Source organism: Copadichromis virginalis, linkage group LG17 (genome assembly GCF_057382275.1).
Source record: "Copadichromis virginalis isolate Kocher_CV1m ecotype Utaka linkage group LG17, C_Virginalis_male_GT1.1, whole genome shotgun sequence".
Taxonomy (NCBI): domain Eukaryota; kingdom Metazoa; phylum Chordata; class Actinopteri; order Cichliformes; family Cichlidae; genus Copadichromis; species Copadichromis virginalis.
In genome coordinates, this window is record NC_140634.1 from 10,158,809 (window position 1) to 10,173,550 (window position 14,742).

The window sequence follows — 14,742 nt, forward strand, 5'->3', positions numbered from 1 at the left end:
TTCATGTTATATTAAATTGTCTGCACTGTAAATAAAAGATGAAAAATTTTCCAGTGTTCAAACCAAATATCAGATGCTTCTTGCATTAACTGTGAAGCTGATCTTCTCTTTGTAAAATTGTTATGTTTGTATTCTTGTTTTTCAAGTATACAATAAAGTAAATAAGTATGAGTAGTAGTTTGTATTTTTAATTGTAGTTTATGGAACTTTGGTGCTCCAGTGTACTTTACAAAAGCAAATACACCAACAAATTAGTTTCTCTTTTGACCCACATAAGATGTATTGTAGCCTCTTACTGCATGCGCTTTCACTGACTATATAAGGATCACGTTGAACCAATCAGTACGGCTCGACACCAGTCTATTATATTCTTGATCACTCAGTCACCAACACCTCATATACACACACAGTCTGCACATGTGTGCATGTGACAGACTCACCCAGAGGGTGAATAGAAGTGTCACTGATTTTATTGATGCATTAGGGGATGAGGAAGCGTGATGAATGCTGCCTAACTGGTACAGAAGGACAGTGAAGCTTCGATTGTGGTGTGATATCATACTGCACCGTAGAATCCAATTTCTGCCAACCAAGCTTGCAGCCACTGTCAGGAAATGTAAAACCTGTACCTACTGCATGTCTCCTTTACTGTATTTATCATTGAGACTGTTGGGAATCGTGACCTTGTAAATGGATGTGTAGTACATTTGGACATGAATTCTTTATTAGGTTTACTACCTAATGCAATTTGATGCAGATTGTATGAGATGTGTTTATAGAACAAATGCAAACTGAAAGATGAATCACTTGTATTTGTTCGTTCTCGTAGAAAGCACTTCTCATCTTTATATTTTGCTACTGTTCTGATCAGTTTTGTATATTGGTGGCAGTTCAGGCTTACATTAGCATCCCATTGTCCTATTGTACTTTGGCCAGTTAAGCTGCATTATGGGAAATTTAGGGGCCTTGTATGTCTTTAGGTACTTCAATTCAGGCTTTGACAATAGAAGTTAAAATAAATCCTAGGATGAGTGGAATATTCTGTTAACACATCATGAAAAGAGAAAAGATCCTTTACTTTCAACATCATTGACTGCATATAGTTTCTCTCAGTCCCCCCGGACAGTAAAATATACATCCTGAAATAAAACTACATATTTAAGCCAATTTTTACATAGAAAATAGCCCTCTTTCATCCCCAATTTTCCATTTTATTATATTTCATGTAATTAGCTTAGGTTGCTGAAACAGCACAGTCTCTCGTATTTGACAGAACCAACAAACAGATAGAAATAGAAGACATAGAACCTCAGCGCCCCAATTTCTGTCCTTCACTGTTTTTCCAAAGCATTCCTGGAGCGACGGATGTGTGTATTTTAAGGTGGACGTTTAGCCTAGCTGGTGATTTGGGGCTTCTGTGGTCGCCAGTCGTGTGTGTGTGTGTGTGTGTGTGTGTGTGTGTGTGTGTGTGTGTGTGTGTGTGTGTGTGCGTGTGTTTGTGTGGGAGTGTGTGTGCCTCTATGTGGTGCCTTAGGGAATGTTCTACATGTATTTCCTTCATGGGTCCTCATGAGAGTTCACACTGTAATTAGTGGCTCAGTTTCCTGCGACCGAATATTCCCTTCAACTTGTTGCTGCTGGCGTGTCACCCTCAGTGTGTGTCTAGTCTTTGTGTGCATGTGGCTGTTCTTATGGTAAATGGCCTGTATTTGTATAGCGCTTTTCTAGTCCCTAAGGACCCCAAAGCGCTTTACACAACCAGTCATCCACCCATTCGCACACACATTCACACACTGGTGATGGCAGCTACATTGTAGATGGTAGTGTTTGTGCTGTATACTCATGGTTATTTCTTTATTTTCTGTCTTTGTACGCTGCCATGTACACTCTGGATCTAGTTACGTTTGTCCAACCGTTTTCCTCACTTTCTTCCCTGAAGAAGTTGATAAGTTTTACTGGCCTGAAACATGCCAATATACTTTTTTCACTTTCCTGCTTTGGGGCCAGTTTCCTTATGTCAGATGTCAGTATGGGTCTGTGTGTGAACTGGTGTGAAAGCTAAGAGTTTCACCAGTGTGTGGGCGTAATTGCTCAACAAGCATTAAGTAACACAAGTGGCCAGCATCAGTCCACAGCACACATGCGCACTCACTCTTAGCAGACCCTTCCCTTTGTCTCCAAGTGGATTATTTAGTACACAACACTGGTTGAACAGCAGCTATTTCCTATTGAAACTTTCTTTGTGACTCATAGCTGTTTTCTTAAAATACTTACTGCCAACTGTGGAAGTGATATACTTTTAGTTTTGTTTTTTTTTTTTTCTGTGATGTGTTTTCTGTTCTCAAACTGCTGGTTTGAGCAGTTGGAAGAGCCACAATTCCAACCATGGCTTTACACCAAAAAAGAGCATCTCTTATGGAAACGTTAACATCGTCTATATGAGACTGAAAGACAGTCGCACAAGGGCTGGACATTGTTTTTGATAGGCAGATAAACCTAAAGTAGTAATGCAGAAACTCCACAGCTGTGAGTACTCAGAAAGAAAAGGCATACATAATTATTTGGCCAGTATTTTGGTCAAACTGTCACTTTAGAGACTAAATTGAGTAACAAACCAATCAGCACAATCAGTGCAAATTCTGAAAAAATGATTTTGAGTCAGAGGGAAACAATAGCAACAGTTTAGGTTTGAAGTGTCATACTGAATGCATGCAGAGGATGCAAAGCCGATGTACACAGCTTTCTTTCCATTGCCCATGTGTTTGCAGTGAGAGCAGGCGGGAGACTCTGCCTTTGGGTCACTCCTAGTTTATCAACACTTGATTGGTGCAAACCACCTCACATGGGTCTTTCTCTCTCCCATATATGGAGCTTAGGGGGGCAGGGCAAAAGGGAAATTTAAAGAAAAAATGTGTGAGAAAGTGGAGGGCTCACTCTGCGGGGACTGTGGAGGAGAGAGGCAGAGACGACAGAATGTTAGTAACAGTTATCCCAGGGGAGATGTTCACTCCTTAGTCTGAGAGACTGGAAAAATTCTGACTTGTGATATTGATCCAGCTGCAGAGTTAGTACTCGACCATCTGTGTAACTCTTAATGAAGGTTTTACTGGAAGAGGCAAATGGGAATCATTGGGAACTTGTCGTTCAAGTTGTTCTTCAGTCACCTTGACCGCAGATCTAACTGAGCTGGCCGAAGGCAGCATTTGTTACCCCGTTAGTGTCGGCAGATAGAGTCGATAATGTCGGAGAGATGCAACCTCAAAGCCCTGACAGCAGCTCTGTGTTGCTTCTACCACAAGAATTCTGTCATCGGCGCAAAGGTGAGGAAACACAGGAGAGTGTGTGTGAGAATGTGTCCATGTTACCTATTTTATCATTGAATTCATCTTCATGTTTTGTACTTTTGCTTTGTGTAAAATTCATCATACAAGGTGTAACTGTAAGTGCCCATGTGCAGGTGTTTTGTGAATGCTTGCATGCTACAGACTTTATGCTGGTGTTGTCCATCATGAGATGATCTTAGTCCAGGGGTAGATTAAAAAGTAAGAGGTTTGTTTGCCTTTAAAGTATTAATAGCATGCAACTTCAGAAACATTCTTTAATGCAAGCGTGCTTTTCAAGGCTCGTTTCATCCTGTTGTTTCAAGGAGATGGTGGAAAGAAAACAACATATTGCCCTGCAGAAAACAGTCTGAAAAGTGCGTGGTAACACTTCCAGCCTGAGCAAAATCTAATCAGCCTAAATAGTCCTTCTCTTTCCCATCGCTCTCACTGTGAACACTGGGCTTTTATTAGTCAGACCAGACACTCTCATAAATGGCCAACTGTGCGACTGTCTGTCTGAGGGTGTGATTGTGAGATATATGCTGGCTTCATCCATAACTAGTGCTGGCAGACAGATAAGGCTGTGTGTGAAGGAAGTGGTGAGATGGTTAGACAGTTAACAGGACAGGGGTAGTAGTCCTCATGTGAATGATAAATTACCAGCTTGTGCTAGTTTGTCTTCTTTATGACATCAGTAAATTGTATGAATGTCATTACTTGATTGGATGCAGCGAGCAGCAGTGGGGCAGGAGGCTGAGGTGGGGTGGTGTGTCCCTCTGTGGATCAGCCTGTACATTTCCATCTGCTGCTAAAATGCACTTTGTGCCTGGATAAAGTCTGTTTACAGGTCTTTATATGTATCTTCTAAGAGCACACACTGATCTCACCACAAAGTATGCCAAGAAGTTGTTCTGAAGTTTTCAGCATATTGCATCTTCATCAGACTATATTTTTGTGTGCATTTTCTCCGGTCAACTCTCAACCTTGCCGTGCTGATGTTGCAGCGTGCTGTCATCAGCACGCTGCAACACTTAAAATCCATTTCTCTTCAAATGGAAAGCTGTCAAAGAGGGGGAAAAGTATTACTCTGTGCTCTCAAACCAATCCAAACCATCCAGGAAAACTTGGATTCCTACTTAATGCATATGGCAGTTCATCAGCACTTCCTCTCACTAAGAGTTGCCTCTAATGGCTGTTGTTGTTGTGTGCAGTCTATCCAGACCTTCTGTTTCAGAGAGAAAATAAATGACCAATAGTTACATTACTGCTCATTTAGAAATTGAATGAATAAAACCTGAGATGTTCTGTCTGTCACTCTCTTGGTTATTTTAAGAATCCTCCAGTCTGTTCATTTAAATGATGCTTCAATGCAATGTGAACTTGTTATCCTTATTTGATATCTTTGTTGTTTTCTCAAGAACCAGAACTGCACAGCACCGCTCCCATCCATCTCATGCTCTTCTGTCTCTTTTGTGAGTTTTCCCCCAGCTCATCCTCATCCTCTTCATTAGTGCTTTTCTATTTTCTCTCTGTCTCTCTGTGTCTTTACTTTTGACTCCATATTGCCTGGGGTTTTGTTCCATTCCCCTTTTCATTCTCCCCTCCATCTGTTTCTCTGGGAGGTCGCCATTTATCCACAGAGGCCCTGCTTCCTGTTTCTGTGCCTGCTGAGATTCAGGCTTACTTGTGCTGGTATCCTTAGCTATTAGATCACATCATTGACACTTTTTCGGTTTTTTTTTTGTTTGCATTAGCTGCCATGATCCAACATAGCTGGGTTGTATGCATAGTTAGATTGCTTCTGTGCGTACATTTGCTGTAAAACGATGCATTAAAAAGTTCTTTTTATCTTAATCCCGTTGCATGATAAGGTTCTTTCTCTATCGTTGTATAGCAGAAACCATTATTCATCTTTAGCTCTTAAAACATGATGCTCTAAAACTTAAAAACCCTCAGTTGCTGTTTCAGGCTTAGCTCATTGCTTGGAGATCAATCCTTTCTACTGTTTCTAAAAAATCTTTTTACATCACTAAGCATGAATCTCATCTGTATCTTTGAGGCAGTCGACCTCAGTTATCGCTGTAGGATTTGAATCTGGAAGCAATCCTCTTTTGACTTTCACAGTATATGACGAACAGGCTATAGCCATTCAGTCGTTGTTCATACAGGTTCAGGAACCTAGTTGCAGAGATTTGTTCCCACTCTTCCACAAGAGCATTAGTGAGGCACCGATGCTGGTGCTGAGATTGTGGCTTACAGAACAAATTAAGATGGCACTGACGATGAACTCTCTTTGGCTGCCCCAGGCTGACCAATCAGATGCTCTCTGGCCTAAACACAGGAAGATGTTTGTATTTAGTTGTGTGTAAACAGGAAAGGAAGGGACCTTTTTGATGACGAAGACAACACGCAGAGATAGAAAATCAAAACATCAACAGCTATTAGGTTTTATCAACTGTCCTCAGCGGTAATGATGCCCATTTAATTCAATGTTAGAGTCAAACACAGTGTTGTTGTCAGGCCCTAAAAAGCTAAACTGAAGCTCTGAGGAAAAGCATTTGGATACTGCATGACTGTTCAGCAGGAATATTCTCATTAAGCCCACCTCAATTCTACATGTATTCTTGACACAACCTGCACTGCTGTTTGCATTCATGTATTCACTTTTTAAAGCTTTGTGACTTGATTGGGGATGCATACTATGCAGTATGTAGACACAGTGGGAAATGGTAGCATGAAGAGAGGGAGGAGGAAAAAACTGAAATTGTTAAGAGAGATGAAAAGAAAAGGAAATGCCAGAAATACAGCAGACCAAAGAGTTGTTATTTTAATGATGATTGCCCCAGTGAAACCCATTTGATGGGTATCCCAACTCTCATTTAAGCATTTTGTTTGTTGAACTTTCAAAACTTTTGCCTTTAGCAACTCAAGACTTTCATAATACTAATTGGTTGCATTCTAAAAATAGAAATAAAGAAGATGAAAAGCTGCATAGCCTGACTTCACCTCTAAAATGATCTCAGACGTCACCATAATTGTAATGATGTGTCTGTTATGGTGCTGCGTTGCTTGTATACTGTTGCAGTGGTCATAATCCCACTGTACAGTGTAGCATCACAGATAAAGATTATTTTGAGACCCAACCAGAGACCAGGGCAATAGTTTTTATTGTTTCTTCTTGAAAGAAATGTGTTGCAACTGAGGCAGCAGAAGAGTTTCCTCTATGGTCTTCTACGGTGTTTTAGTTGGTGTTTGAAGAATTGTTAATATACTGACTCCGCTGCATATTTGAACATGATTCAAATGGAGCTGCTTCTTCTAGTCAGTCTTCAGGGTTTTTTGTTATCTGCAATCCTGCAGGCTGGCGGTATCAACTAAGAATCTCAGGTTCACTGCTTTATTTCAGCTCATAAGCCGCATAAGTTGAGGTAAGGTGAGGATTATAACGTCATCTAATGTATTTGTAACTTTACATGTGTGTAAGGTGATGAGGGATCAGAGTTATGATGTTAAAAGGTTGTTTGCCTTTTGTGTTCAGTGAAGTGAGGACAAGCAGCTTACCCAGGTGGCCGCTGCTTCTGAATGGTTGCCACACACGACTGGATTATTACAGAAATGTATCATCGTCACCATATATAGAGAAACCTTTAAAGGGTTAAAAGTACCTTCAATCTTCAAATCCATGAAATCAGAAGAAAATCCAATCACTGCAGAGATCCTTTTTAACAGTACCTTTGTTTTTAGTTGGAGATTATTTTCTGTGGCATGTCAGATTTTTTTTTTTTTTTTAAGCTGCTTAACACTGAGCTATGAAATCACAAAACATAACCAACTCGAGGGATGAATCACTGTTGTCTACACATAACAGATGACAAAGAATCAATTTTTAGGTGCCTTGTTACAAGCAGTCTGTTGTAAAAACACATCATTTGTTCATCTTGATGCATGCTCATCCAGGTAAGTAAATCCCAAAAGTTGATTCTGTTCATCTGGATGCAGCGTTTTCAGTGGGAGAAACATTTCTTCACTCATCCAAGTGACTTCTTCAGTCTCTGCTGACTGCAGGTTTCCCCAATCTTATAAACAGTACATTTGCACAATGACTGAAACCAGGCCACTTAATAAACAATGGGCTTTGAGGTCAGATCCCTTGATCATTAATATGCAAATTGTCATGACCATTGATCAACAACCACTGATCAAAGACCATTGATCCATGGCCATGAGTACCATTCACAGAGAGTTGGGGAATGGTTGCAATCACAGCATTGTAAGATGGCAAAGATGTACCCTTAGGCCCCCTTTAAAAGTTGATGTGTACCGTAAACCTACGCATATGGATCAGTATTAAGGGACTGATCCAGTCAGGTTTGACTCTCATCATCCACTGGATCACAAATTGTGTGTCATCAGCACGCTGCAACACAGAGCGAACACCATCCCCACAGACACAACGGCCAGGGAAGCAGAAGAACATCACGTCAAGAAGGCCCTGAGTAAATGTGGTTATCCAGGCTGGACATTCGTCAAAGCTGGGAAGGCGCCAAAAGAAAGCTCCAGCCGATCCAGGAGAGAAGGACAACCGATACCTAAGCGAAAACCCTTAGTGATCCTGTATGTGTCAGGAGTATCAGAACAGCTGAGATGCATTTTTTCTAAACACCGTGTCTCTGTGGCTTTTAAACCCCAAAACACGCTGTGCTGTTGTTTATCAATGGTCACCTCACCTCACAGCCCATTGTTCATTCAGTGGGCTAGTTTCAGTCATTGTGCAAATGTACAGTTTGTTACCGTTTGCTGCAGGGTCTACCTTACCATATAAAGCACCTTGAGGCGACTTTTGCTGTCATTTGGCGCTGTATAAATAAAACTGAACTGACTAAGGTTGTGGAAACCTGCAGTCGGCTGAGACTAAAGAAGTCACTTGGATGAGTGACGAAACGTTTCTCCCACTGAAAACATTACGTCCAGATGAACAGAATCATCCTTTTGGGACATCATTTATTCCCATTTCTTTAGTTTAAGCTATGAAAAATACCAAAGATAACAGTTGAACAGGCATAAAATAGGATTTTTCCAACAACAAGGAGGCTCCCAAAATGCTGTTAGCTGAAAACTTGGTGCATGGTGTGCAGTGTATCCTCATTAGAAACGGTCTCAGTGGCTGTTACGAAATCATTCTTAATGAAAGGACTGAGAAAAGGCTGAATTACACAAGAACTGGACCGAAATTCACTGAATCCAAAATTTAATGATTTGATACAAATTATCATTAATTTGTATGGGGAATGTCGGGAGATTTTGCTAACTTAAGAAGAACGTTTACCTTAATGCATGGGTTTTATTTTGATTTCAATGTGTGTTTCAACGGTAAGCATCACCATGGGATAACGCTGAGCAAGTTTTGCAGTTCATATGAAATGAAGCTTGGCGTCAGTGTATTGTTTATCCCATATTTTGTCACAACTGAAGTCATTCACGCTAGAAGGAAAGGCTGTAGGCCATGAAGCAGGCCAGTCCAGTTCACTGTACTTCACTGCTGTGTTGTGGTCCACACACAGGCTGGTACGGTATAAATGTAGCCACTCTCTGAGGATGACATCATATTGCAGGATCTTATTAAAGGCCAGGCTATTAAACAAAACCTCACATCCAATATATCCATCTCCTCCCTCCTATTTCCTTCTCTGCTTCCTTCCTCTTATTCCTTCAGTTTCTCTTCAATTTTTCTTTCTGTGCTCTTTCACTCTTCTGTTAATTTGCATTAACCATGTATCCCCATCTCCATTAATCACTGTTCAACTTTATATGTACATGTCATCCTTGCCGCTGCCGTGCATCCCTCTTCTCACCAGCTCTCCCGCGCTTTCATTCATCAGTCTGTTGGCACTGAGACTGCAGACGTAAAAGCAACGTATTATGTCTTTTGAAATAAATGTGAGAATCACAAATGCGAGTGGAGTCGGTAACAAATCCAGATAAGCTGGGAATAATACAAACCAGCAGCCATCGTGTTTTCAGTTATTACAGTTGATCATGTGCATTTTAAAATTGTTGCGCAATGCCCGTACAACCGGAAAAACATGCTGCAAGCCGTGCGTTATGGGTGTAGTGTATCCTGTTTTAACACATCACAGCACCTAAGGAAAGAAAATGATTAAAAGCAAAACAAAAAGTGAAACAAAAGAAAGGTGCATGAATTTGGAGTTGTAGTTTGGTCCCAGCCTATCTCTGTCCACGTGTTGTCCCTGTCGGAGACATATCCAAATAGCTATGGATGATCTATAAGTAAATATAACAACAAAAAGTGCATCTATGAGCAAATGTTTGTCTGTCAGTCAGATGTTAGAAAGACAGATGTTAGATAGACCATTAGCTTACTCCAATGGCACCAACTGTTAATGTTGATTGATAAGAGAAAGCTCCAATAAAATGATCGTGTAATTCAGACTGTCTGCTATCATTTACTTACTCATTGAATCTTTTGTTTAAAAAATGGCAGGAAAAAAACACGAGCCCAGGAGACTTAGTGACAGCACAATTACACCGCCCCAAGTATTTTCCACTGCTACACACACACATACACAGTGTTTCTGGTTCAAACTGGAAATAAAGTAAATTGTTGGATGTGCACCATGGTGCCAAGCCAGTGATCAGTTTAATATTTGCTGTAATGTGACACTTTGATTTTCTGTCATGTATGGAGACTCGGGGCAGGGGGTCTATTCTAATGACTTTAGAGAGGAAGAGAGCTAGTGTAGCCGCAGAGAGATAAAAATGGCACAGATATGATATTCCAAGTTTCCTGCATGGACATGGATTAGTAATTCCTGTTTGTGTGAGCGTGTTTGCTTTTTTCCTCAGTGTTCTACCTCAAACCTCTTCTTCTTCTTCTTCTTGGATCAAAGCCTTCTTCTGAGAGCTTGTCCATGACGACCTTCAGTCTTCAGACTTTTAGCTGAAGACTGTCAGTTGAAACTTTACCTGTAACTGTACCTGAACCTGAGCCAGTACTGTTACCCCAGAGGCTGTGAGACATGTAAATATGTATTTATCATCATCATAACAGTTGCCTAACTTCGGTCATCATCATCATCACCATTACATTGGCAGTGTTTGTCATGCTAAAAAATCTGATGATTCTTTTCTACATTACAATTGTAACAATATCCCCGGCACCACAAACGCATCCCAAACCCTGACAGATCCTCCATCGTGTTTTAAAGATGGAGGTAGACGCTCCTTGTGGTACCTCTCTCCTTTTTTCGGACCACGTTGACAGCAATTTTAACTAAAAGTTGCCAATTTGGATCCATCGCTCTACAAGTCTTGTTGCCACAGACTTTCAGTCCAGTTCTTGTGTAATTTGGCAAAACCTCAGCCCTATTCTCCCTGTTTCCCTCAGTTAATAAGGACTTTCTGACAGCCACAGAGACCATTTCTGATGAGGCTTCGGTGAACAGTAGATCAACTTAAAGGGCCAGTTGCTTCTCTTAGGGGCTTTGCTGTTTCCACCTACTTCTTAAGTAGAATAGAATAGAATAGAATGCCTTTATTGTCAATATACAGTTGTACAATGAGATACAGAGCATCTCCTACTCAGTGCAAACATGAAGGGGGGGGCTGTGTTATCGGTGCATGTGTGAGTTCAGGGTGGTTATGGCTTTGGGGAGGGAACTGTTTTTGAGTCTGTGGGTTTTTGTGTTGATGCACCTGTAGCGCTTCTCTGAGGGAAGCAGGCTGAACATGTTGAAACCAGGGTGGGAGCTGTCCTTGATGATGTTTGCTGCTCTGCTGAGACAGCGGGAGGAATAAATGTCCATCAGGGAGGGGAGAGGGCAGCCGATGATCTTCTGTGCTGTCTTGACCACACTCTGAAGCCTCACTCTATCCGCCTTGGTGCAGCTGCCGTACCATACCGTGATGCAGTAGGTTAGCAGGCTCTCAATGGATGAGCAGTATAAGGTCAGCAGCAGGTTGGAGTTCAGCTTGTACTTCCTGAGGACTCTCAGGGAGTGCAGCCACTGTTGGGCCTTCTTGATGACCGCTGAGATGTTGTCTGTCCAGGAGATGTCAGCAGAGATGAGGACACCAAGGAACTGGAAGGTGTGGACCCTCTCCACACATCCACACACTCCCCGTTGATGTAAACGGGGGCCAAGTCAGTGCTGTGTCTCCTGAAGTCAACAATGAGCTCTTTGGTTTTCTTAGTGTTCAGTGCCAGGTTGTTTTCTGAACACCAGGCTGCCAACTTCAGGACTTCCTCTCTGTACTCTGCCTCGTCTGCCTTTGAGATGAGTCCGACTACCGTGGTGTCATCAGCAAACTTGATGATGAGATTGTTGTTGTGGGTCGGACTGCAGTCGTGGGTGTAGAGAGAATACAGGAGGGGGCTCAGCACACAGCCCTGTGGGGAGCCGGTGCTCAGTGTGCGAGTGGAGGAGAGATGAGGGCCAGGTCTTACAGTTTGGGGCCGGTTTGTGAGAAAGTCCTTTATCCAGGCACATGTGAGAGGAGGGAGGGCAAGAGTGACCAGTTTGGTGATGAGGATGTCCGGGATGATTGTATTAAAGGCTGAGCTGTAGTCCACGAAGAGCATTCGGACGTAGCTCTGCCGCTGCTCTAGGTGACTCAGCACAGCGTGGAGGGCTGTGGCGATGGCGTCTTCTGTGGATCTGTATGCAAACTGGTGGGGGTCGAATTCTGGGGGGAGGTAATCCTTGATGTGCTGAAGGACTAGTCTCTCGAAGCATTTCATGATTACCGGTGTGAGGGCGGTAATCATTCAGGCTGGAGATGGGAGACGTCTTTGGCACTGGGATGATTGTGGCTGATTTTAGACAGGATGGGATGGCTGCCTGATCCAGTGAGAGGTTGAAGAGTCTGGTGAAGATGAGGGTGAGCTGGTGGGCACATGCTCTTAGTACCTTGCCAGGTACTCCGTCTGGACCGGCCACAAGTAGTACTTTACTTGCGGCCGTACAAGTAGCACCGCAAGTCATGTACTTTCAGTATCTGAAAGTACATGACTTTCAGATACTGTTCATGCTGTAGGGAATTTTTAGGCTTTACACTTTTTTATGTTCCATTTTTCCTAACATTTTTTTTTTTTCATGGACATGCTGCACAACATGCCAAGACATTCCATGTTTTCAGCGTATAACCCTTTGGGAATCACCTGTTGGTATGAAAATACAATTTTAATACTAACCTGTGTTAGAAGCAGTTTGACAAACATACAACCAGCATAAAACCAGTGTTATGTCTACACAGCCAGTGTTGTTTAGACACAACACTGGTTTGTCCATACAGTTAGGTGTTTTATGCTCAAATGATGCAGGTCAGTGAGGTCAGTGACGGATACAAGGACTAGAGCAGCGGTCCCCAACCCCCGGGCCTGGGACCAGTACCGGTCCGTGAGTCGTTTGGTACCGGGCCGCGAGAGTTGAGGCTCAGGTGTGAAATGTATAGTTTTCAGGGTTTTTATCGGTTTTCAGCTTTATTTTGTTATCATTTTTATCGTTAACTCTGTTTTCCTGGGTCTTTTCACGTGTGTTATGAATAAATCTTCTTTTTTTTCGGTACCGGTACTAGTTTTATTTTGTTGTATTTATCCGCGACACCTTAAAGGCTGGTCCGTGAAAATATTGTCGGGCATAAACCGGTCGGTGGCGCAAAAAAGGTTGGAGACCGCTGGACTAGAGTGCAAATGAGTGAAAAAGCAGCCAATGTCCAAAGAACCATTTGGAAATCCCTTCAGAACGTCTGGAGGAATATTGCTCTGGGCCATTTGAAAAAAATTATAATAAAGTCCTGCTGCTTGGATAAATAAATAGCTCAAGACATTTGTACTGACATTTAAATGATTGAAATGCAAAAGTATAGAATAAACTGACTGAGTGTAGCAGTAATGGGTTAAAAAGAAAAAAGGTTTAGTTTAGATAAGTTTATGCGTCACTCAGAGGTGTGTGTCTGTGGGTGCGTGTGCGTGCGTGTACTTGTCTACGTTAGGTGAAGGTGTGCATAGAGGCCGGTCTGGGTAGCTGGGCGGTGTCAGGATGATGACATTTCTTTGAATGACTCTGGACGAAGGCAAGAAAGGAAGTGATAAAGGAGAAAATCACAGAGGAGGCAGACGCAGACAGAGGCTGTGTGCGGGCTTGTTGTTTGAGCAAACAGAAGAGACTTAACTATAGTGTGCGTGAGTTTTAATGTGTCTGCTATGAAGTTTGTTATTGAAGATCAGAGAAAGGTGGCAGGATGGAGAGACCAAGCAGCTGTCATGTAAGTGTGTGTGTGTGTGGTGTTTGGGGTGTGTGTGTTGTGGTTCAGGTGGTTGTGTTGACTCGACATCCCGTCAGGGTTAACAGAGCTGTCTGTCCTTTACTTTCCATTTAGGCAACCTTTTTGGGCTTTGCTGGGATTAAAGTGGCTGATCAATAGTTTCAGTAATCTCACTGGAATTAGATTACAGTCCTGGTTTCTACCTATCCCGGCTCTGCGGTGTTTTATTTGGTGTTGTTTTACTGTAGAACAGCAGAGGCGACTTTAAACAAATCAGTCAAAAGTTTCCTATTTTTTCCTGCTTCCTTTTTTACTTTGTTGAAATAAATAAATTAATTAAATATGTGGATGTTGAATTTCTGTCATCTGTCTTTGGGTTTCTCAGCTATGCAGGATAAAGTTACAAAATCAGCTTTTTCTGCTTTTATTCCAGTTCTCCAGAGATCAGTTCATCCTGGACTGTCCTTCAGAGAAACTTCGCAAGGAGCTCGAGGAAGAACTGAAGATGGACTGCGAGGAGCCGAGAAGTCACGCGTGGTACCACGGATCGATTCCCAGACAGGTAACACTGCTCGCACACAAATCTGAGTCACAAGTCCCTCCTTTTAAAAGCCAGGTTAGAAACTTGTTGAACCAGATTACCTATTATTAGTCTTCCATGCTACACACATGGTGCTTACAGGAAGACTGTTGCGTAAAGAGTGGCCCCTGCAGCAGCGCTGACAGAAAGAAAGGCTTCATTCTGTATGGTGTGTTTATGTGTGTTGTGTGTGCGCGCATATGTGAGAGAGAGATCTTGTGTGTTCCCCTGAAAACCAGCACTGAGATGTAATCTTTTTTAATAAGCTGCTTCCCTTGGCTAAACTAAACCACCGTTCTAACTTATACAAACATTTGCTTAATTAAAGTCTGAAACTGTGGATGACAGAGAGTGTATGTGTTCGAGAAGAGCGAGCGAGAACCAATAAATGTAACAAGGCAGGGAAATAAAGAGCACTGCATGTGTAAACGGTCAAAGAAATATCGGGTTTTTTTTAATCATATAATAAATGAAAGTCAAATTTATTTTTAAAGTGCATTTAACAGTGCTTTATAATACTTTATAACACATCCAACAGTTGACACTGGCCAAGGT

At 42.0% G+C, this 14,742-nt stretch overlaps 1 protein-coding gene across 3 annotated transcripts in view; it reads left to right on the forward strand.

The window, feature by feature from the left end:
* bcar3 (BCAR3 adaptor protein, NSP family member) overlaps positions 1–14,742 on the forward strand; it is a 66,738-nt gene that overhangs the window by 38,618 nt on the left and 13,378 nt on the right. For 2 of the 3 annotated variants that reach the window (XM_085437256.1, XM_085437257.1), the window contains one exon: positions 14,041–14,169. In XM_085437256.1, the coding sequence (XP_085293382.1) occupies positions 14,041–14,169 (129 nt within the window). Of the gene's footprint in view, positions 1–2,923; positions 3,321–14,040; positions 14,170–14,742 lie in introns of those variants that run through there. The other variant, XM_085437259.1, reaches the window with a different exon arrangement.